Below are 16,433 nucleotides of genomic sequence, written 5' to 3' on the forward strand. Positions count from 1 at the left end.
TTTCCTCCAGGGCAGGAGGTCTTCAAACTATGGCCCTCCAGATGTTCATAGACTACAATTCCCATGAGCCCTACCACTTGGCCATGCTGGCAGGGGCTGATGGGAATTGTAGCCCATGAACATCTGGAGGGCCATAGTTTGAAGACCCCTGCTCCAGGGGGATTGATCTCTGTATTTTGGAGATCAGTTGTCATTCTGGGAAAACTCCAGGCTCCATCTGGAGTTTAACCCTCCCTCTGTGAGGTGACGCAGCGTTCTAAATGTGGCTGCAGGAGGGACTTCTGTCAAGCCAATGTCATACAGCCCTAGAATTTCTTCTTTGGACATCCTTTTGGCTCAGTTGTTCAAAAAATCCTACCTGAAACACCTGGGGCTGGGACAGGTATCTGCCCAACTTCCTCTACATGGAAGACAGATGCAAAGAACCACCCTTTGCTTTTATACTGTCAAGTTTATGAAGTCTTAGCCTATGTGGTTTACAAAGACAGCGTCGGACTCTGGTTCTTTCATCATCATGTTTCCTCCCCATATTTGTTGTCTTTTACTTGAAGTATAGTTCTCTGAGGTAGCAAACTTGGGGCTGAGCTACTGAGGTAGCTGAGTTGGTCTGCAGTGGAACAGTTAGATTTTAGCCCTGACCTGTAGCCCGTTAGAGTTCGAGATGATGTTCACGATATGAGTTTTTGAGAGTTGAAGCTCCCTTCATCAGATCTCTTGATTTGACTCTCAACAGCGTATACCCCAAGAATCTTGATGGGTTTTACAGTGCTACAGGACTCAAATTTATCGGAGTTTAGGGCTGTGCTACTTCAAAACTGCAAATAAGAGCTCACATTACATGCAAAAACAAAAAACAAATACCCTCTTCATGTAGGGAGCAAGAGTGGCAGGAAGAAAGCTTTGCAGAAATGCTTTGGGCAGCATTTTGGGTGTGTGCGCTTTTTTTCCTCTTGAGCAACATTCTGTCAAACGTGCTCGGCAGAGGTGAATTTACTGGTGGTCCACAGCCCCCCAATGAGGTGGCTAGCCTCTACCTGGGCCAGGGCATTTACGGTCCTGGCCCCTGCCCGGTGGAACATTCTTTCTCCAGCTCTTAGGACCCTGTGGGATCTTGGTGAGTTCTGCAGTGCCTGTACAGCTGAGCTGACCCACTGGGCCTTTGGGGAGGCTGGCCGTGAACTGTCCTCCCCCTCTTGTTGCCCCCATGTACCATCTGTTTTACCATCACTGGCAATCTGCTGGTCCCCTCCTGGGAGTATTAGGACCAGACGCCGCCAATAAACATGGGAGGGATACGATGCTGCTACTGAATTTTAATAGATTTTACTGTACTAATTGTTTACATTTGTTTTATATTGCTTATTGTTTGTTTTACTTTGGTTTTGCTGTACACCGCTCAGAGCTCTACAGGGGTAGGGATAACAACAACAACAACAACAACTGGTGGGAACATTGTCCAGAGAAAGTAATGGAAAATGAGAAGGTCAAGATCCTGTGGGACTTTTGAATCCATACGGACAAAGTGTTGAAATACAACACACCAGACATCACCGTGATCGAGGACAAGAAAGTGAGCATCATCGACATAGCAGTCCCTGGTGACAGCAGGGTCATTGAAAAAGAACACGAGAAGGTCACTAGATACCGTAATTTGAAAATTGAGCTTCAGCGTCTACGGCACAAACCAGCTGAGGTCGTCCCAGTGGTAATCGGCGCGCTGGGCGCCATCCCAAAAACACTAGGGCAGCACTTGAAACATCTTCGAATTGACAAAATTAACATCTGTCAAATTCAGAAGGCAGCCCTGCTGGGATCCGCACGAATACTACGCTGATACATTACAACTTCCTAGGCCTCTGGGTGAGGCTCAAATTGTAATGAAGGCCAACAACCAGCTAAAGACCTGGCAGCTGTGAAATCTACAACAACAACAACAACAACAACAATAGCCAGCCAAGATATTGGTTACGATATTGGACTAATTATGATATTGGACTAATTATGATATTTGACCTCAGGAGACCTGGGTCAAATTCTGCACATTTCTCAAGCTTTTTTGCTGATCATAGGCCAGTCTCTCTAGATTAGAGAGTTGTTGTAAGGTTACAGTGGAAGAGAAGAAAAACATGTACATGTCACCTTCAGTTCCTGGGAAGAAAAGTGGGAATTAGGAATGCCAGCCTCCAGGTGGTACTCGGGAAGCCCCTGGGATTAACTCATCTTCAGACTGTAGAGATCAGATCCCCTGGAGAGAATGGATGATATGGAAGGTGGACTCAGTGATATTGTACCCCACTGAGGGCCCTGATCTTCTCAAACTCCATTCCCGATCTCCAGAAGCTTCACAACCTGGACCTGGCCAGCCCACACCTCATCCTCTGCTAGTGGTCATCTTTCCTGGGAATGGCTCATTCCGCACATGCAGAATAATGCACTTTCAAACTGCTTTCAGTGCTTTTTAAAGCTGTGCGGAATAGCAAAATCCACTTGCAAACAGTTGTGAAAGTGGTTTGAAAACGTATTATTTTGCTTGTGCGGAAGGGGCCAATGAGTCCCGTTGAACAAAATGGAAAATATTTCTAAGCAGAAGAGCTGGATTAGGATTGTTCTTCTAAGAACCTGTCGTTCACGTTAGCATATTTCACAAGACCATCAATCCTCCCCCACCCCAACCATGCCTACCTTGAGAGCACTGTCATATTTATAGCAATAGCATTGATTTCTAAAGCGCGCATTGTACATGGAAACAGAAGGACGCATGTTATCTTACAAGCTTCATAAGGCTTAATGCATCAAAACAGATGCCGAGCCGCACAGGCACAGGAAGCAATGGAATTTAATCCTCAGCTGAACATTCACTATCACGGCTTAATGTACATGGTGGTTGGGGGACAAAAGCAGGCTTGGCTAAGATCTGCCCCCTTGTTTTTTCACTCCCTTATCTCCTGAATATGTAGCTAAATTGATCTTGCCCCTCTAAAAGAAAGCCATTGTGATCCAGAGAACACGTTATTGAATAAAGGCTCGCAGTGGTGGGATTCAGCCGGTTCGCACCACTTCTGCAGGACCGGTTGTTAAAATAGTGCTCGTAAACAACCAGTTGTTAAATTATTTGAATCCCACCACTGGAACCATTTGTCAAATTATTTGAATCCCATCCCTGCTTAGGAGAGCTGTGTGCTAACCCCGTTTGTGAAGCCGCTGTTTGAAGAAGAAGAGTTTGGATTTACAGAGGTGGGATCCAGCAGGTTCTCACAGGTTCCCGAGAGTAGGTTACTAATTATTTGTGTGTGCCGAGAGGGGGTTACTAATTGGTGATTTTGCCACGTGATTCTTGCCTTAGTTACGCCCCTCCTCCTCCAGCAGTAGCCGGCCCAAGCCAGAATCTTCTGAAGCAGGTAATCTAGGCAGGAGGTTGCACTGGCGCATCGCGTTACGCAGCCTGGCGCCTGCGTGCCATTAGTTTCCTCGGCCTAAGGACCGGTAGCGAGTGGCTGCGTCCGCTTGCCTACAGCCCCGCCCCAGGAATGTTCCCTGCCCCCGAATGCTCAGCCCCTCACTTCACGCCTCGAATGCCCTCGCCTCCAGCCCCATTGGTGCTACGCCACAGTTTGAATCCCACCACCATGGGAACCTGTTACTAACATTTTTGGATCCCACCACTGGATTTATACCCCACCTTTCTCTCATGTAAGGAGAGTCAAGGTGGCTTACAAGCTCCTTTCCCCTCCTCTCTAAATTAGACCATTGTTTCATCAAGGTCAGGAGACCTACTCAGATGAGCAAGAGCTCTCCACGATCTCAGACTGAGGTTCTTTCACACCACCTACTACTAGTCCTTTTTACCTGGAGATGCTGATGGTTGAACCTGGGAGACCTTCTCTAGGCCAAGCAGATGCTCTACCACTGAGCCACACCCTTCCCACTGTTGCCTAGAGTTCCTTGGGTGGCTTTAGACAAATCAGCCCCTCACAGTTTTAGCCCCCAGTTTACATAACATGAAGAAAGGGATATAGTTCACAGAGCCGTTGCGGAGACAACCAGCCCACAGGTTGTAAAGCATTTTATGCCTTAAAATATTTGCTGTACCGTCACCATGACTAATGATTCCTTTCTTTGATTTCCCATGTCCTCCACTTTCAGAGTCCTGTTTGTCCTACCTCTTCTTCACTGTCCGTCTCATTTTTGCCTTTCTCTTACTCCCATTAGCGTCTTACTAAATCAGGTTCACTGATGACATTTCCATGTGTTCCATGTGATACTCGGCCACCTCTACAGTTTTCACCAACTTTTCCTTTGCGAGAAAGACTCTTACATTTTGGAAATCAAGTTGATTAATAATAGTAATGTTTTAATATTAATGTCAACATCAACATTCACAATTGCATCCTCTTTCCCTCATCGCTAGAGAAATTTAGCACGGCTTTACTATTGCTCCATATTACTGCGAGTCATAAAGCACAATAGCATGTAGAGATCAGAAATCAAGCAATATATGTGCATGCAGTTTGGACTTTTGTAAGATGAGTTATGCAGGGGCTGCCTCTGAAAAATATGTGGAAACTACAATGGGTTCAGAATACAATTACAGGGCTTTTGACAGGGCTCCCTCAAAAGAAATATAACCTCAGTACTGTGCATGCTTCGTTAGCTGCCGATTTATTTCGGAGCATCGTTCAGAGTGCTGACAATGCCCTTTAAAGCCCTCACAGAGGACCAAGGCCCCTGAAGGACCGCTTCCTCCCGTATGTTCTTTAGATCTTCCACTGGGATGCCACTTTGAATGCCTTCACCAATGGAAGTGCTATGGGTTGTGCATGTGTAACCCCCATGCTCAGAATGGGTTGACCCAGAAAGGGGTGGAGACTCAAAGCAGCAGAAGGCTGCAGAGCTCATGTAGTTTGGAGGAGACAAGGCTACCAGACTCGGACCTTGGTTTGTATAAGCCCTTAACAGCTTGTTAAGGTAACTGCAATGTTGTTGGGAACTACTGGGAAGGTAGTTGTTTATTTTCGCTATGTTGTAAAGGTTGGAGTTTATTGTTTCAGGGTTTTTTATGTTCGTAATGGGTGAGAGTTCTTCTGGAAATCTTCATCATGTTGAATCCTGTTCACCAAGCCCTTGGAGTCTTCAGGAGCCAACCCACTTGCAGGAAGAATTGGACTTGGCAATATCAGAAGATTGTAACTAGAAGGACTTGAAATGAAACCTGAACAGGACCTTGAAGTGTGATGTTAAATGTTGATGTTTGATGTTATATGTTAAGAAAGTAAACCATTTTGTTTTTAAAATTTGTTGTTGCAAACTCATTCCAAGTTCTGCCCCACAGAACCCACAGATAGAGGTTTCACATGTGTTTGTAACATATGGAGTAGGGGTTTCCCAGTGACGGCACACCAAGACTATGGAACACCCTCCCACATAGTTTGGCCTCCTTGATCCTCATGCTTTAGATATCTGGTTAAGATTTTTTTTAGTATTTTTTGCAATGCTAATGTACTTGTTGAAGACCACTTGTGTTCTAGTGCTCTGACTACTTGCCGCACAATACTAAAGAGATTTGTAGCAGCGCTTAGGATCTCCCTGTCAAAGCCCCACTGTTCTTTTTAGTTTTCATGTTGACATTGCTGCTTGCTAGTCATAACTGCTAGCCACAGGAAGCAATCCAAAGCAGGTCTACTCTATTCATTTAATGGGATTTGCTCCTAGAAAATGTTATTAGGACTGTGGCCGTAATGATTTAACTTTAAAAAAATTAAATTATGTGTTGTCGAAGGCTTTCACGGCCAGATTCAACTGGTTGTGGTGGGTTTTCCGGGCTGTGCGGCCGTGGCCTGGTAGATCTTGTTCCTAATGTTTCACCTGCATCTGTGGCTGGCATCTTCAGAGATCTCTGTGATTCACCTGTGAAGATGCTAGCCACAGATGCAGGCAAAACATTAGGAACAAGATCCACCAGGCCACGGCCACACAGCCCGGAAAACCCACCACAAACAAATTATGTATTGATTTCAAGATACTACAAAAAAAGGTTATTAGCTGGTTTTATGATAGTTTATGATGGATTTTATATTTTTTAACTCAACTTCATCACTAATTAACTTTTGGTGAAAGGTAGGGTGTAAGCAGTGGTGGGATTCAGCAGCTTCGCACCACTTTGGCAGAACCGGTTGTTAAAATGGTGCTTGTAAACAACCAGTTGTTTAATTATTTGAATCTCACCACTGGAACCGGTTGTTAAATTATTTGAATCCCACCACTGGGTATAAGACTCCAAAATAAGCAAATGTGTGAACGAAAACACCACTGAGTGCTCAAGTGATGGGAAACCAAGGCTGCAAAGATTGTCATGCTCTTATATAAAGCCGTGGTGCGACTGCACTTGGAGTACTGTGCCCAGTTCTGGTCGCCACATCTCAAAAAGGATATTGAAGAGATAGAAAAAGTGCAGAGAAGGGCAACGAGGATGATTGAGGGATTGGAGCACCTTCCTTATGAGGAGAGGCTGCAGCGTTTGGGACTCTTTAGTTTGGAGAGGAGACGTCTGAGGGGGGATATGATTGAAGTCTGTAAAATTATGCATGGGGTAGAAAATGTTGACAGAGAGACATTTTTCTCTCTTTCTCACAATACTAGAACCAGGGGGCATCCATTGAAAATGCTGGGGGGAAGAATTAGGACTAATAAAAGGAAACACTTCTTCACGCAACGTGTGATTGGTGTTTGGAATATGCTGCCACAGGAGGTGGTGATGGCCACTAACCTGGATAGCTTTTAAAAGGGGCTTGGACAGATTTATGGAGGAGAAGTCGATGTATGGCTACCAATCTTGATCCTCTTTGATCTGAGATTGCAAATGCCTTAGCAGACCAGGTGCTCGGGAGCAGCAGCCGCAGAAGGCCATTGCTTTCACCTCCTGCATGTGAGCTCCCAAAGGCACCTGGTGGGCCACTGCGAGTAGCAGAGAGCTGGACTAGATGGACTCGGGTCTGATCCAGCTGGCTTGTTCTTATGTTCTTATGTTCAAGGCAGGTAGGCGCACATGTAAACTGTTCCTCACTGCCTTGAGCTCTGTGGCATGAGTACCAACAAGATTTCCAGGTCTGATTTCGAGTCAAAGCTCCCATTGTCAGCTTATACCCTTGAGAGCTTATATCCTGGAACTCTTTTTGGTCTTTAAGGAACTACTGGACTCAAATCTTGCCTTTCTGCTGCAGAGCAGCACAGCTATCATCCTGGCACTGTCCCTTACTGTCCATTCTTGCTGTGTTGCTTTTGTAAAGGTTCCACCCCGACTGGCCTGGTTTTTGGCTGCTAAACAATCAAGCAGTAGTGCTTGCTAGCCCTTGGTACAATTTTCTACAGTCACATCCCTGCAATCGAGCCACTACAGCGTGGTGTAGTGGTTAAGAGCCAGCGTGGTGCAGTGGTTAAGTCAGGTGCACTCGAATCTGGAGAACCGGGTTTGATTCCACGCTCTGCCACGAACTGTGGAGGCTTATCTGGTGAACTAGATTAGCTTGTGCACTCCAACACACGCCAGCTGGGTGACCTTGGACTAGTCACAGTTCTACGGAGCTCTCTCAGTCCCACTCATTTCACAGGGTGTCTGTAGTGAGGGGGAAGGGAAAGGAGTTTGTCAACCCCTTTGAATCTCCTTACAGGAAAAGGGGGATATAAATCCAACTATTCTTCTTCTTCTACAATTAAATTTAAGTTGGTTTCATTCCACTGAGAACAGTTTGGTGGCTAGATTCTTTGGATGCTTTTATAACCCCTTGTTTCTTATGAAAGCCATGTTCCTTCAAGCAGAATTATAGAGAACGCCGTACAAACCCTGGATAGCCGTTTGCTGCTGGCTTAAATCCTAATGCTTCAGCTGAACTGGGCTCCGCACCAGCCTATTATGAGTTGTATCTGATGTACGTTAATGTAAATGCAAATGGGATTTGGTATAATCAATATTCCCAGGTTGATTGGGTCTGTGTTGCTACTTCCTTAGACCAGCCCCCTAAAAACCATTTATAATCCCTTTGCCAGCTGCAGCAACTGGCCCTAATATTAGCCTGTAAAATACACTTTGCCTTTTAAGCACCACTGAGTGTACATTTCCAGCACAAACAATTTTAATCAGGCAAATTCACATGCAGATCACAGCAGTCCAAGCCAAGGCTTGCTATCATTATTGACCAGAACTATGAATAATATTCCAAATATAGCCAGTGTGCTTCTTGGGGCTCTACATTAACTTAAAAAAAATTAACAGACTCCTGATCTGAATAACGGTGGGTTTTTATGCTTTCAGTATAAAGTGGACATTGGTTCTTTCTTCCAGTATGACTTGTTACAACCCATCATTTTTTGCACTGAGCATAACCTAACTAGTTTACTTCCCAAAACACCATTTAAATCTGTATTGCAGGCTGTATTGGCTTCTACTATACTCACAATCAACAGTGAATCAGCAGTGTGATGGGGCAGCCAAGAAAGCCAATGCGAGTCTGGGCTGTATCAACAGGAGTACAGTGTCTAGATCGAGGGATGTAATTGTACCTCTTTGTGCAGAGGAGCAGTAGTGGTTAAGAGCAGGCACATTCTAATCTGGAGGAACCGGGTTTGATTTCCCGCTCTGCTGCCTAAGCTGTGGAGGCTTATCTGGGGAATTCAGATTAGCCTGTGCACTCCCACACACGCCAGCTGGGTGACCTTGGGCTAGTCAGAGTTCTTCTGAGCTCTCTCAGCCCCACCTACCTCACAGGGTGTTTGTTGTGATGGGGGAAGGGCAAGGAGATTGTAAGCCCCTTTGAGTCTCCTACAGGAGAGAAAGGGGGGATATAAATCCAAACTCTTCTTCTTCTCTTCTTATTAGGGGGGAATCAAACTTGGTTCTCCAGATTAGACTCCACCTGCTCTTAACCACTATACCACGCTGGATTTAAGTCACAACCAAGCAAAAATAAAATTGACTGTGAGGAGGAGAGTGCATTCTACAACCAGGGTGCCACTGCAGAGAAGGCCTCATTCCCAGTCACCACTCACTGGACCTCAGAAAACAGAGGTACCCACAAGAGGACCATGGTAGATCATCTTAGTTACAGGCCAGTCCTAGAACCATAGTGTTGGAAGGGGCCATGCAGACAATCTAATCCGACCTGCTGCTCAGTGCATCCTTGACAAGTGTTTGTCCAGCTGCTGCCTGAAGCGAGGGGGACCTCATTGCCTCCTTAGGTAATGCTGAACACTGTTGGACAACTCTCACTGCAATTTTCCCCCTCTAATATCCAGCCCCTATTGTTCCTCCTGTAATGGAAACCCTTTATTGCAATTCCTCTCCTCTGCTGCCAACAGGAACAACTCCTTGTCCTCCTCTATGTGACCATCAAATACTTAAAGAAAGCAACCATGTGCCTCCTCAACTCCTCTTCTCGATTCCCAAAACTGCCAGTTTTTCCTCATGGGACTTTTTGAAATGAGACCTCCGGAATTGCATGCAATACCCCAGGTGCAGGTAGCTAGTAGCTACTGATGGACCTTCTCTCCGAGAATCTACCCTTTTAAAAAACCATCTATGCAGGTGGCCCTGAATACGTTTACTGGCAGAGAATCCCATAATTACTCCTGTTAAGTGTAATTAACCATACCTGCCAAACAGTTGACGACTTTATGCATTTGATGAAGGGCGTTCTAACTCGCCAACTTACGCCTGGAATAAAATTTCAGTTGTTCAAATGCCTTCCATTTTTACCACCTTGACAGAAGGACTTCCTTTGGGTCAACTTGTGCGTGTGCGGAAGACACATTGTGCTTATTTGGGAGTTCCCACACCTGACAGTACTTTGCAAAGGGGGTATTTCATTTGTCTGAACAGGATTCAAAGAAAGGGGGTGCCCTCCATGTCATTGGTGCAAATCGGCAGACAGCTGCCAAAACCAGGGAGGTTTGCAGAAAGTGTGTATGTATAAATTGGAGCAGGCAGCCATTGGAGCCCCAGATCTCACCACTCCACGCCCCCTGACCAGTCTGCACCAACTTTGCACAAGGCAAGGATATTAAAAAAACAACACCTTTTACTTCCCTAGTAGTTATTTCGGTAAGTGCAAAATAGTTATTTCGGCAAATGCAAAGGTAGCAACAGTAATAGCAACAGCATGTTTTTATTAATTGCACTTTTCCTGCGCCCCCAGGCAAATGCCTCCACGTGCCCTTCCTACAGTTCTGCATGCGGATTCAGCAAGCGTGCATGCAGAAGCCCACTCCCCATTCCTAACAGACCCCTTCCCCCCGCAGTTTTGCAAAACTAAAAAAAGCCCCCCTTTCTGCCTAGTATGGACCCCACCCCCTCACAGAATCTGTGTGGGGAACAGGAGGAATGTCTGTATGAAGCGAGAAGCAAAGAGTCCCAAAGGGCACGGCGACCAGCTTGCTCTGCAGGGAACCCCGTGAGTCGACTGGGGCAGAAGGGAGTACGGGAGACAGACAAAAGGTAACGCTCCGCGCCGCCTAGGCGGAGGGATTCCTCCCGTCTGTCTCCGCCCCCTTCCCTCAGGCACCGCCTGAGGGAGCGGGCGTCCGGGGGGGGGGAGCGGGCGTCCGGGGGGGGGGCGGAGACAGACGGAAGAAATCCCTCCGCCTGGGCGAGTTTCCGCCGGCGGAGGAGACTGAAGGCGGCGCCACTAGCCCGCAACGCCCCGCCTCCCTCCCACTCTGCGCCTGCGCCGGCTGTGAGGAGGGGGAAAGCCTCGAGGGCAACCCCCCCTCCTTCTCCTCCGGCCTCCCCAGGTGGGGAGAGTTTCTAGAAGCCCGTCCCGGCGTCCTTTGCGGCCCCAACATGGAGGAGCTGACGGTGGAAGTACGCGGCTCCAACGGGGCCTTCTACAAGGTGGGAGCCAAGGCGGGTGGCTGGGCCTGGGGGGTGGCCGGCCGCGGGGGGTGGGTGGGCCCGGGGGTCGGGACGAGGCAGGCCTGGGTCGGGAGGCGGGGGAAGATGGAACGCCTGTGGGGGTTCAAGGTGTGTGAGGGGCGAAAAGGTGGGGGGAGGGCTTGGGGTCTCAGGTAAGGGATGTTTGGGGAAGGGGCTCTCTAAACCCGTTCTCCCCCCATGGCAAAGCCTTTTGCATTCTCTTTGAAAGGAATGGTGATTCAATAAAGTGAGCTTCTTCCTCGGGCAAGGGTGGGGCTGGGGTGTCTGGGGATGCCCTTAAAACCAATTGGGGGAAACTCCTCGGGGATTTTTTCCCCCCTCCTTAAGAAAAGAACTTTTGACCTGGTAACCTTGAGCTGCTGGGTAAGTATTCTATGTTGGTAGTGGGAGGGGGTCCTGCTTTTAAAGTTTTGGTATGTGTGCCGCCTGTTTTTGAGGGGTTGGGGTTATAATAGAAGAGGTATCAGAAGGGTTTGTGGTTTTTAGTGACTCACAGGATGGGGTGGGGGAGAGGGAATTCCCATGGCCTTTGCTCATGACACCTTTTCTAACTCTTTACTAATGCTTGATTCAGGCTCCTGAAGTGTGGACCTATGCTTCTGACAATAAGAAACCAAAGTGCTGGTGGTGGTGGGTGTGGGGGTGTATTTATAAAATGTGGCTTGGAATAGGGAAATTGCGGATATCTGTGGAGTTCTGGTCACGGAGAAATAAAAGGTAAAATATACAGCTTCCTTTTAGAACTAGAAATGTGTGGAGGCTTTAATGCTCGTAGTTTATTTATGTCACCAGAAAGCTTCCTTCACTGCCACCCTCCCTGGAATGCCAGGATGTTACAGGATCAATACAGGATACTCTCAGCTGTTGCCTGTCAGTCTTTCTCCCTAAGCCAAGCCTTGAATGCTTGAGAATCCTGGATCTTTTTATGGTGTGAGGCCTCTGTATTCCTTTACAGGAGCACTGATAGCAACCAGTATAGTGAATGCTAGTTTTCTCATGCTGCTCTGTAGGTTAATTATACATAACTATACATGTATGGTAATATTACTCCTGTCTCATTACTGTTCATATTTTGGGGGCAATCTACTGTATGGTGTATTTTGTTTGTATGTCATGTGATGGGAACTTACTATGAATGTGGTTGCCGTTTAAAGGATTGCTACTAGGTAACGTTCCAAGTGACTACCAACAGCGGTTCTTGTAAACCACATTTATTGTTTTGAAGTTGTAATAACACTCCTGCGTTTGACATTTTTGACCTTGAACCACATATTGAAGCCATACTTTGGTTTTGCGTCTAATGGAATACTTGGAATGGCTTAATGTTTCTTTTTCAAATGCTAATGAATAGGAAGAAAACACTTTCAATAGCAGAAGATGGTGAGTTGTGATTTGATGGTAGTCCGTTACTGCATGTAGTTGCCCCATGGCAGAGTGGTAAACTGCAATACTGCCATTAAAGTTCTGATGACGTTGCCTGCAGCAGTGGCGTAGTTGTTAAGATCAGGTGCATTCTAATCTGGAGGAACCAGGTTTGATTCCCTGCTCTGAGCTGAGGAGGCTTATCTGTGGAATTCAGATTAGCCTGTGCACTCCCACACACGCCAGCTGGGTCACCTTGGGCTAGTCACAGTTTTTTGGAGCTCTCTCAGCCCCACCTACCTCACAGGGTGTTTGTTGTGAGGGGGGGAAGGGCAAGGATATTGTAAGCCCCTTTGAGTCTCCTACAGGGGAGAAAGGGGGGATATAAATCCAAACTCTTCTTCTTCTTCCAAGGTCAGCCAAATGGGTACCCAGCTTCCTGGTGGTAAGACTGGGGAAGGCAGTGGCAAACCACTCCACAAACTTGGTCTGCTTATTAAACATCATGATGTGATATCTCCCCATGGGTGCTTTGATTAGTTCATAAGGTTTCAGTGTTTAGATTTAATTCCATGTGTTAAGTACGTTCTCATTAATTAATGCAAATTCGCACTATTTCAGAAATTTCTGTTTTAGTAAATAAGTGCCATTAAATAGTATCTGTGGAATCTCATTAACCTTCCAACTGCTGCGTTCATCTACCACAACTTCTTACTTTTGCAACAGTTCTGTCTTTTGTGTATGAGGTTGAGAGAGGGAGGGGGCAGATTGATTTAAGAAATTAAACCTAAGAATTGCAGCAGGATATATGAGTTGGATATGACCCCAGTAAAAAACAACAACCCAGCTGTTAGTAGCAGCAGGCAAGATTCCTTGTTGATCTCAGTGAAAATGACATACATTTTCACCTGAGCTCAAGTGGATCAATACTTTAGGGAACCATAGCACGCTTTTATGGTTAATGAAATTGCATTTCCACCGCTGAAGCCAACTGACAGCCATTTATAATATGTTTTTCCTTCCTAGAAGTTCTTTGGATTGGTTCTTTGTGAAGGTCATAAATGACAGAATGCAAAATCCATGTAGAGTTTTGCAAATATATATATATATATATATATATATGGAAACTAGAGTCTGTAATCCTTTGTTATTCAGTTTTTAGACAATTTTCGCACCCCCAACCCCCACCATCAATGTTCCATTTTATTGTACTGGTTTGCAAGTGTTTCTATATAGGAATTGCCCTAGAGCACTGCTGTAGAGGAAGAATGTTCCTTGTTATTTAATGGCAACCATAAACATCATTCCTGGCCATGGATGGGCTCAACAGTTTACCAGTAAGAAGTGATATTTTCAGAAAGTTCTCTGATGCACATAGCCCGTAAGTTGGCAAATTGTTTACTCTGGTTATTTATTTTTGCAGGGCATTCAAGTTAATTTCTAGTGGGTGAAGGAGACGGGTCACTGTAATTTTTATGAGTACCAATATACATACCAGTTCAGTCACACCTTAGTCTACATGGAATTGATTCACTTAGGATTGACTAGAAAATTTTGGCAGAAGCTTCACTATGAGAGCCAGCATAGTGTAGTGGATAAGAGCAGGTGGACTCTAATCTGGGTTTGATTCTCCACTGGGTTTGATTCTCCACTCCTCCCTCACTCCTATATTCCTGCTGGGTGATTTTGGGCTAGTCACAGTTCTCTCAGAACGCTCTCAGCCCCACTTATCTCACAAGGTGTCATGTTGTGGGGAGAGGAAGGGAAGAAGTTTGTAAGCTATGTATTGTCAAAGACTTTCACAGCAGGAATCACTGAGGTGCTGTGTGGTTTCCAGGCTGTATGGCCGTGTTCTAGCAGCATTCTCCCTGACGTTTCGCCTGCATCTGTGGCTGGCATCTTCAGAGGATCTCCAGCCACATATGCAGGCAAAATGTCAGGAGAGAATGCTGCTAGAACACGCCATACAGCCCAGAAACCACACAGCACCTCAGTTTGTAAGCTGCTTTGAGATTCCTTAAAGGAGAGAGAAGTGGGGTATAAATCCAAACTATTCCATGCGAATATCAGGGTTGGATGTGAGGGCGATCTGGCTGTGACATCTGTCACCCCATTGATCGCCAGGGTTGATTCGGCTGATCTGGCTGGCTAGGTGGGTGTCCCCTACCTCCCTCACCGAAGCTGCGCGCTCGGTGGAAGAGGACGACCATCCCAGATAGAAGGAGTGTACCGTTCTTCGGTCAAGGGTATACGAATATCAGGGTTAAACTTTTTAGCTGTGTTCTTTTTGAGCACAGAGTTTAAGGAAAAACTATATAAGATTTGGGGGCACTTTGCACATTAAAAGAGCACTCCTGCCTCCTGTAGGGAAGTCTCTTTCCCCTCACTGAAGTTCAGGTTACCAGGCTTTGGCTCGGGGGCTGAGGGTCTCCTTGGCATGCTGAAGGTCTCGTGGCTGATTCTTGCCATCTGCAGTTAGAAGTATCAAATAGGAGATGATGTGAAAGACCTCTCTCTACCAGTCAGAGTAGACAATACTGAGTTTTGACCAATGGCCTAATTCAGTATAAGGCAGTTTCATGTGTTCAGTTTCACAATGTGATTATTCTTTTCCAATCCAATATTCCTACAGTTGCTAGAGTTACTGAGGTTGATGCAACTTCACAGGCAGTTTAAGCTGTGATATCACAGGTGACCGCTGACATCATTGTCACTTACCATTCTTGCACTAGTTAATAGTTTTGAAAAGTAGATAAAAATGTAAAAGCTTTTTTTGGGAGAGAGATGCGGGTATTAAAAGTCCTTCCAGACTTATAACATTCCAAGACTTCCAAGGAAGTTAAACGCAGTGACCAATGTTAATCATTCCCCTCCCCCCCAACATGTAGATCCGTGTTAGTATAGAAAAATAATATTATGACCAGCTGCTTTGATAGAGTCTTTTTTTGCTAAGTAACCACAAAGTTTAAAGTTCTCAACTTCCTTGTTTCATATTGTGTCTGCTCCATTTTCACTTACAGTCTTAATAATTGGATTCCTCACATGCAGATGAGATTTTCCTGCATACTCTCCCATCAAGAAGATGGTCGAATTCTCCCATAGTCGGGCCAAAGCTGCTTGTGAATTCTCTCCTTATGCTGCTTGAAAATATGGGTAGCAGAAAATAGTGGATGGGTGAAATCCCTTGGGTTGTCAGGGCTTGTTGTGGGGCTAAAGCAGGGGTCCCCAAACTACGGCCCGGGGGCCAAATGTGGCCCCCTGAAGGCATTTATCCAGCCCGCCAGGCATGGCGGCGATGGCTCCATTCATGTGCAGTGGGGGCTCAAGGGAGAGGAGGAACTGGCCCCAACGGCTGTTGATTGCAGTTACATGATGGCACCCCCAAATCTCCATGAATTTTCTGACCCAGAGTTGGAAACCTTACATGTGGCAACGCCTGCTCCACCCTTCCCTCTTAGCTACTCCATGTGTTGCTCTCAGGCTTTCTGTTCCGCCTCACTCCCATTGGCATCAGCCAGGCTGGCGAATCGCTCGCTGGCTGCTAGGGAGGAAAGAACCCAGGAAGATACCTGATCCTGGGTTAGATGGAATGTTTCATTGGGAAAGTTCTGCTTTTTTTTTTTTACAGGGGAAGGTATTCCACAGCCTCCCCAACAATATTTGGAGCCCACCTTGTACTTGACATACTTTGGTCACTGTTCTAAAAATAGACCATGACAGAAAGGCTGAAAGGTGAAATCAAACATTTTACAATCATTTGTGCATAGGAATTTGTTCATAGTTTTTTTTTAGTCCGGCCCTCCAACAGTCTGAGGGACAGTGAACTGGCCCCCTGTGTAAAAAGTTTGGGGACCCCTGGGCTAAAGGAAAACTAGTAGCTAAACAAGCTGGGTGAGGAGTTGGACCCTTGGAAGATGGCAACCTTAGGAATGCATTTTTTAAGCATAATTCCTTGTCCCCACCATGCTGTCCCCGAAATGCAGTATAGTGATTTGCCTTTCAAAGTTGAAAGGATTGAGCGCCATCTAATTTTAAATGTGTGTGGAAATGATCTCTGAGGACAAGCACTTTCTGAGGCCAGCTGCCCCTCAAAACATTTTTTTAAATATTGCTCCAACTTCCAACCAATGAAACCGTTAGCATTTGTGGT

General features: G+C 46.0%; 1 protein-coding gene across 1 annotated transcript in view; it reads left to right on the forward strand.

Annotated features, from left to right (window-relative positions):
• The first annotated feature begins 10,661 nt into the window (after nt 1-10,661).
• Nucleotides 10,662-16,433, forward strand: part of FXR1 (FMR1 autosomal homolog 1) — a 47,407-nt gene continuing 41,635 nt past the window's right edge. The window contains exon 1 of the mRNA XM_048505123.1: nt 10,662-10,879. Within this exon, the coding sequence (XP_048361080.1) occupies nt 10,829-10,879 (51 nt within the window). The 5' untranslated portion in view covers nt 10,662-10,828. The remainder of the gene's footprint in view (nt 10,880-16,433) is intronic.

This window comes from Sphaerodactylus townsendi, linkage group LG08, assembly GCF_021028975.2.
Source record: "Sphaerodactylus townsendi isolate TG3544 linkage group LG08, MPM_Stown_v2.3, whole genome shotgun sequence".
Classification (NCBI taxonomy): domain Eukaryota; kingdom Metazoa; phylum Chordata; class Lepidosauria; order Squamata; family Sphaerodactylidae; genus Sphaerodactylus; species Sphaerodactylus townsendi.